This window comes from Centroberyx gerrardi, chromosome 7 (assembly GCF_048128805.1).
Source record: "Centroberyx gerrardi isolate f3 chromosome 7, fCenGer3.hap1.cur.20231027, whole genome shotgun sequence".
Lineage (NCBI taxonomy): Eukaryota > Metazoa > Chordata > Actinopteri > Beryciformes > Berycidae > Centroberyx > Centroberyx gerrardi.
The window spans coordinates 30,538,815-30,547,253 of NC_136003.1; the positions used below are offsets into that span (position 1 = coordinate 30,538,815).

At 40.6% G+C, this 8,439-nt stretch overlaps 1 protein-coding gene across 1 annotated transcript in view; it reads left to right on the forward strand.

Annotated features, from left to right (window-relative positions):
• Window positions 1-124: 124 nt before the first annotated feature.
• The window catches only part of ube2m (ubiquitin conjugating enzyme E2 M), an 11,825-nt gene continuing 3,510 nt past the window's right edge, over window positions 125-8,439 (forward strand). The window contains exons 1-3 of the mRNA XM_071898281.2: window positions 125-415; window positions 4,893-4,987; window positions 8,071-8,109. Of these exons, the coding sequence (XP_071754382.1) occupies window positions 301-415; window positions 4,893-4,987; window positions 8,071-8,109 (249 nt within the window). The 5' untranslated portion in view covers window positions 125-300. The remainder of the gene's footprint in view (window positions 416-4,892; window positions 4,988-8,070; window positions 8,110-8,439) is intronic.

Consider the following 8,439-nt stretch of genomic DNA (forward strand, 5'->3'; position numbering starts at 1 on the left):
TGTTGTAATATATTAGCATGACAGAAGTGTAACAAACACATATGTGAAACAGAACAGTCTCCCAGTGTTTTGTGAACTCCCTCCCTCTGCTCTGCCTGGCCTCTCCTGCTAGCTAACAGGCTAAGCTAGCTCAGCAGCTACAGCAGTCTTCCCATAGTGTAATTAGTTGAGACGCACCGGCTCCAACAACATTACGGTGCTGTAGAGTGATTTAGCTCTCCAAAATTTAAAGACGGACAAGCTAGGCCACATACATCGAACGGACATAAATATAGGTATTCAATTATCAAATAATTGAAGATGATTAAGCTCTTTTCCCTGAAGCAGCAGAAGAAAGACGAGGAATCTGCTGGAGGAAACAGAACAGGAGCCGGGGGTAAAAAAGCAAGTGCGGCCCAGCTTCGAATACAGAAAGGTAGGCTAGTTCACAACACGGCTAGCTGGTCAGTTGGTCGTGCCTACCTGACTGACTAGTTACTTCTGAACCACAGGGTAACACGAACCCCCTGGCATCGACTCAGTGTTGATGTGCCCACCTACAGTTAATAAACACAATATATGCGGGGTATTGTCACAAGACGCGGAGGCTAGCTACCAGGCTAACTTTAGCTTGAAATGCTATCAGCTAGCGGTAGCTAGCTTGTGCTATATTTGAAAACAAAACGCAAACGTCGCAACCAACCAGTCAAAAGCTAGCCCATATCTGATCGTTTTAAGCTCGCCAGATAGCCTACAGTAGCCAACAGTAAATAACATCCTTGGTGACTGGCTTGGTCGCTGTCAAAATCCAGAAACACATCTCTGGCTAACATTACTCTACGCTAACTAGCTGCTAACTAGCTTACATTTGACAGTGCCATCAAATCAAGATGTCAAGATTCATAGAGTAACGTTAAATTCTAAGCTAGTTAGCTCACGTGAGATAGCTTACAACTAGCTAACTTGCTATCTTAGTTTACTGGTAATTGTGTGGAGGCTGACAAACTTCTTGTCTACATCTAGTCAGATTTTAGTAAGCTCGATAATATTTTAATTGTGAGTTAACCATCCATTGATACTATCATTGTCGTTCCTGTAATGGCCATGTATGAGAAGAACTAATTGGACAACTTGTTTGTATGATTGTTATTCATTTGCTCCACTTATTTCATAAAGTAACAGTTTATTATTTTATAAAGATTAGAGTTATTTTCCACCAACAGAGCCCCAAAGACCTATGGGTAAGTTGTCATTCTGTCATCAAGTATCACGTTCACACTTTTCAAACCTGAGAGAGAACTTACACACTGACCGACTGTGGGACATCTGCCAACAGCGTGTACAATACAAGATATGAATCAGCAACAAAATGTCCACTGAAATCCTGAAACTGGAAACAGACCTGATGACACTTACAACAGGCAGCGCATCTAAATGTGAGGAGTGGCAGGTTAAACAGTGATAGGGATTGGCCTCAGCCCTTTGTGTAGTTTCCTCTCCTGTAGTTGACTGTGGTGTGTGGTTGGGCTGGCAGGTTCCTACACTCCAGACTGCTTCCTCTTCCACTCAGTTTCTCCACCTGGGGGCAGAGATATTCACCATTACGCACCATCTGACGCAACTATCCCTTAGGCTGTTGAGGGTGAGCTCCCATACAGAAACCCGCCTGAGATGTTAGAGGGAACAGGGTGGGTGAGAACAGGTATGTTAACTAGTTAAGTAGGGGTGGGACGATCTGCTTATCTCTCAATACGTTTAGATACGCGATATGGGGTTCACGATTCGATACATCCACGATGATAAAAGTTCAATGACAACAAAGTCTGACTGTGCAGAATTATGTTTATTTCTGAGACACAAATCTTTCTAGCGATGGCATTGTCTTGCTAGAATGTAAACAACAATTTTAAAATGTCTTTACAAAGTGCAAATAATATAATTTGGATGGAGAGCTTGCGAAACTGTGATGGTCAAGCGTCTCATTTGTGATTACTACAGCAGAATAAAATGTACCTAATATAGCGATTCCTTTTTCTTCCCCACGGTAATCTAACTTTCTTGTCCAGCAGCAGCCATGTATGGTGTCTTCCAAAACTCATCTACTACTTTCCCTATTTTACCAGTCAACTTCAATAGAAAATAATCTCCAAATGATAGTTGGCTACCTGCCATAGGGGCTGGTAGAGTAGAAACTTACCAGCCACACCCAAATATCTCCCAGCATTTGGCTGGTGGTTATTTCCCATCTTTATCATAACCAAAATGTACATTGCGGTTTACATCTAATGGACAAGGTTGCATTAAATGGCAGCCACCTGATTTGATGTCACCAACCATCTTACAGTAGAAAGAGTTAAATGTCAACACTAGGAATGGGACAGTATTTCGTGATATCAGCTCCATGTTATTCTGCTGTAGTAATCACAAATGAGGCGCACACAGTTTCACAAGCTCTCCACTGAAATTATACTATTTGCACTTTGTAATGACATTTCTAAATTGTTGTTTACATTCTAGCAGCCAATGGCATCGCTAGAAAGATTTGTGTCTCAGAAATAAACAGAATTCTGCACAGACTTTGTTGTCATTGAACTTTTATTTATCACATCGTATTGTGGTTGTATCGAATCGTCAACCTCATATCACGTATCGAATCGCATCGTCAGATAAGAGTACCGTCCCATCCCTAGTCAACACTAGCCACTCTCATTCAAATATCTTGGAGACTTGATTGACCGCCCAAAAACCAGACCGATCACACAGACTTGCATGCTGATAAAACAAGTCTTAAACAAGACTGAGATTTCGGCGTGTCACAGATATTTTCCTCAGGGCCTCTGTCAGAGAATGACAACAGTGTCTGCTACATCCAAAATTTTACCAGCCACTTTGACTACTTTACCCGCCACAGGTCCTATTATATTATTTATAGAGTAAAATATGTCCTCTAAATGACGGTGCACTACCTGCCACAGTGGCTGGTGGTCTGGCAGAGGAAACACAGTTTGCCAAACACAGTCCAAGATGACAGAGCGTGTGTTGGTATTTACTCACCCTGGTCACCGAGGCCCTGAACTGGCAGCTCCCACCGGTTTTTGCAGAAGATTGGCGTGGGCGGAGCGCCTCACCTCACCTCAAACTAACTCTCGCCACCTCAGAAATGCGAGCTGTAAAATTGTCAATGGAACGGGCTGAAAGTACCACGTGGCACCGATCCAGCAGCTTGCATCTGGCCTATTCAGCGCAGATAAAGATGACAGGTGCTCAGTCCGGGGGTCTGCTGTGCCTTGCTGCGCATCCTGATAAGTAGACTTTTTTTTTTAGTATAATAAATTTGAAATGTTAAGGTTTTTGTGGTAGGTGCTGATTTTGTTTTTATCCTCTCTCAAAACCGGGGCACTGAAACAGTCAAGGTGTTAGGCTACACGATTTTGTTCAAAGATTGGCCAAGCAGAAATCAGAAAAACACCAACTTGAAAACTAATAGAGTAAAAACCCTCCCATCATCATGTGCATCATAGTGCTGAAACTATTAGTCGATTAATCGATTAGTCGGTCAACAGAAAACTAATCGATTCTAATTTTGATAATCGATTAATCGTTTTAGTCATTTATCAAGTAAAAATACCAAACATTTGCTGGTTTCAGCTGAACAAATGCTAAGATTTGCTGATTTTCTCCGTTTCATCTCATTATTAAATGAATACTTTGGGTTTTTTTGGCTGCTGGTCAGACTAAGTAAATAATCTGAACAATCACTTTGGGCTCTGGGAACTTGTGATGGGCATTTGTCATCCTTTTTAACACTTTATAGACTAAATGATTAATTGAAAAAATAATCGCCAGATGAATCGATAATGAAAAAAAATCATTAGTTGCAGCCCTAGTGCAACGTCAATGATGACTTTACACTTTCACATGCACTGTAAAAACTAGAGGATCTTCTGTGATCTTCTAAGACCCAAAGACAGTCAATAAGCAGAAAAAAACCCTTTAAAGGTTCCTTGAAGAACCTTCATACGTTAGAGATTTGTCGAAATGGCATCATGGATCACAAACCCTTCATGAAGGTGTTCATCAGGGAACGTTCTGTGGTTCCCCCATGGTTGCAACTAAAGAACCCCTATGGGATCCTCAAAGCCTGTTTACCTTTTAAAGTGTACGCCACACGGTTAGTTACCTGCAAGGATTGGTGTACGTGCTGAAAAGTTTTCACGCACTTTCATGCACACTTAACATACACTTTGACTCTAAAAATTAGAGGTACATTTGTGATTCCTCTAAGATCCAGACAGTGTGCGATGGCCTAATGACTACTAGCCAAACATCGGTAAATATGACAGTAAATGCTCAAGTCGCCTGCGTCTGTGTGGATGTTACACACGCTGAAGGAAAGTTCATGAGGTGCTGACTCACTGGCACCTACATCTCACATGAAAGAAGGACAAAAAGCATTGCACACTCTAGCTCCGTATGCATAAATTTTTTTTACTGGCAACGTTTCTTATCATCAAGATATCATCTTATCAAGATCTTATCACTGGGTGTACAGATCTTTAACTTATAAATACCTGTTGTTTCATTTGTAAGACCAAGAAGACGGTTTTATGTACGGTTTTTAGTAAAAAAAAAAAAAAATGCATATGGAGCTAGAGTATGTGATGCCTTTTTCTTCTTTGTCTATTCTCAGTATGTATTTTGCGGCTGGTGAGCTTTGGAATCCGGTAGGACAGAAGAGTCGCTTTCCTTCCTCGTCACCTTATCTCCTGCAGGGTGGGCTGGGAGAGAGAGGGCTCGTCTCTGGACCGGCCTCGTCTCATCTCATCTCACTCATCACTCACCTCCCCTTTTGTTCTCTCTCTCTCTATCTGTTTCTCTCTCTCTCTCTCTCTGTCGCTCTCTGTCGCTCTCAGACATCAATGAGCTGAACCTGCCAAAGACGTGTGAGATCAACTTCCCTGATGACGATGACCTGCTCAACTTCAGACTCATCATCTCACCAGACGAGGTGTGTGTGTCAATGTGTGTGTGTGTGTGTGTGTGTGTGTGTGTGCATTAGTATCTCCCATACTGTGCACTCACACTGCGAGATGGTAGATGTGTTGCTCTATTCTGACCGACTGTGGGAGTTCGATTGCATCTCTGTAGCGGTCTGCAGCTACAAATGTTTGAATCGTTTGAATGTTGTTGTTTTTTTTTGTTGCTTTGGTATTGGTGAGTTAACATAGCTAGCTAGCACTAATTAGGTAGCTTTAATCGAAAATAAACAGGAAAAACTCAATAAAATGACTTCAGAGTAGGGCTGGGTGATATATCGAAAATTAACCAAAAGCGACACTGGCACTCTCTCACCGACTTAATTTTGTCTTAATTTATGTCTGTTTGTTTGATAAATACATTTGTCAAGTAGCCAACTTTGCATAAACAGTTTAATTTGTGTTGCTTCAGTTAAAGACCCCATGAAACAGCATCTTTACTTCCTTGATTTGATGCATTTCCTGTTGAAACAGGATGTTGGGGCGGGACATAACACAGTGAGAGATCAATCAAAAGTCTAAACCAGTGGAATATGAGTCAGGGAGAGAAAGGCAGTTTTATTTGATGGGAGGGGTGCAGAGGGGCAAAAATCTGTGATGTTTTTATTGGTTAGAAATTATAATTACGCCTCCTGGTGCAGCATGATGTCACCATGAAAGATACTCTGTTTTCCAGGAAGTAAAAGTAATGGGAGTTCATTTCATGAGGACTTTACACTGAGAGTGACGCTTCAAAGTAGCAGAGCGAGTGTAGAATCGAACAGTAAAACCAGACAGAGAAGGACAGAGTAAGACCGAAAGTAAAGTGGGTTTACCTTCAAAATAAAAGCATACCTTTTTATATTTATGACGCTAACGGTGAATGTAGTATTTCTGCACCAGGGTTAGAAAAATAAACAATTATTGTTATTGAGGTACATGTGACAGTATAGAGTGACATGAATCTCAGGCCGAACCACGCATTGTTTATTCCTGTCGTCTTTCAAATTAAAATTGTAGAGAAGGGGGAAGTTTTGAGTGGCTGGAATCAACTTCTTGTACATTTTGCGCTTTCCAGGCAGAACTATTGTTCATGAAACCAAATGGCATCCGTACGGAAACACGTGAAAGTGCAGAAATCTGTTTGTTTCAGTCGGTTTCAGTAAGAGAGAGTTTTAGTGCCACGTGGTCTGAATGCTGCTTCTGAGGAAACCAGTTCTGTTACTCTCACTCACACCAGAATCAGAAACACTTCAGTATCACCAAATACATAAAAATATATTGAGGGGGTTTGTTTGATGTTGATGTTGATGATAAAACGGACAGAAAAAGATCCTTATCGCTCGAAGAGTTTCATTCCAAAATGAGCTATCTTTCATTTGGGGGAAAACAAACCGATACCTACTCTGCCGAAATGCTTGCTGGCATGAAAGTGAAGCACATTATGAGTTACTTTTAATGAGTCATCTTAAGAGTTTTGACTGCAAATAGTTTTGTTTGTGACCACAGGATTGTCTGCGTTCTGGAAATATTGACTCATGAACTTCAGGCAGCAATTTTCTTTAAAACGGATAAGTAGTGTTACGTGAAACCCTTCATATATATATATAAAAAACACATTCTATCACTCTGTTTTGTTACTCTCATTCCCACAACAGGGTTTTGAACATGAACTCACTGCTGTACTCGGTGTGAGGTTTCTAACTCTGCTGTTTAACTTGCATAACCTCCTAAAAATATGTTTGTGTTTCCTACAAAATGGGGCTGCACAGTTGAGGTTAGGATGATAATCCTGTAATTATGATTAGTAGTCACAGTTATTTGTCGTGATGATTTGACGAACAAAATTATTTTACTGCGTGATTTTTAGCATCTTACATCAGCAGCTTGACTACTTTCAACTCCAGCAGATAATCAAAATTAAATGTTTCAGATAATTCATTTGGCTACGATTACCATTTGTGAAAATCATAATTGCGATATGTGATGATACATAGCTGATTATACAGCGCTATCTTTAAATTTGAAAAAGGAGCATATGCGCAACTTGACACTTGATTTACAGCTTTAACATTCTAGGATGCATTTTGCTGACGCTCTTATCTACAGTGACGGACTGAGTGCAACAGAATAATACGCTTAAATTCTTAGATCACCAACATTTATGGCAGGGCGATAATTCATTATTAGGGTTTATCGTCTTTCAGTAGAACTGTGTCATGAAATCCCCAAAACCACCAAATAGATTTGGTGGTTTTGGGGATTTCATGACACAGTTCTGCTGTCTGAACTGACGACAACAAGCAAATTCTAATTTAAAACTCTGACGTGTGAAACATTTGAAGGAATATTATTTGAAAATTTCAGTCACCTGGCATTACCGTTCAGTTCAATGGGATGAATATTAATTTGATTATTTAACATGACTTTGCAGACATGAGCCATATCATGATATGTATCAATATCAGAAAAAATCTTTATGCTTACCCTGATATTGATTAATATAAGGTGATACACAATTGATTGTACAGCACTATCTTTAAAGGTCTGTGTAACTCTGGTAGTATCTTGGGTTGTGTCTCTTCCTTCATGATAAAACCCCCAAATCAGTGATTCTGTGATCTGTTGGAGGAGACTGGAGAATTGTGTTTTTTTCTCTCTCTCCATTAACTGCCATTGTATTCTGACAATATATTAAAAAAAAAAAAAACTAGTCATGCTGCTGAATTGTGGTTCAGTGAATCTCTTTCTTTATGTTTATTAAACCTTTCAGTTGTAACACTGAAAGCCGGTATGAGGAAACTGCCGATGGAACAAAGAAAATAATAAGTTTACCAATAATTGTAAACAAGCGGGGGGGCGGGGAAAGTACGTTAAAAAAGTAGAATAAGCTTCAATTCGTAGATCACCAACATTACAAGCAACCAGGAGTGAGGAGGTCAAGGGTCACAGCACGTTGACAGTAGATGTTATGAATATTCCCGCGTCCCCAAAACGATCGTGTTTGATAGAGAAGTTTAGAAGTGTGCAGAAAGTTGACTGTGGATTTAACGGCTCTGCTCTCTTTGTCTCGCAGGGTTTTTACAAAGGTGGAAAGTTTGTCTTCAGCTTTAAGGTGAGCGCTCTGAGGAAGAGGAGGAGGAGCAGGTCGCTAACGCTGCTTCACCTCTCTGTTTCTGTCTGACTGTCTTCCTCTCTCTCTCTCTCTCTCTCTCTCTCTCTGTCTCTCTGTCTTCCTCTCTCTGTCTGTCTCTCTCTCTCTCTCTGTCTTCCTCTCTCTCTGTCTTTCTCTCTCTCTCTCTGTCTGTCTCTCACTTCTTGTGTCCTGTTTCTGTCTGTATCTCTATTTCTCTCTGTTTCACTCTCTCTCTCTCTCTCTCTCTCTCTGTCTTCCTCTCTCTCTGTCTTTCTCTCTCTCTGTCTGTCTCTCTCTCTGTGTCTTCCT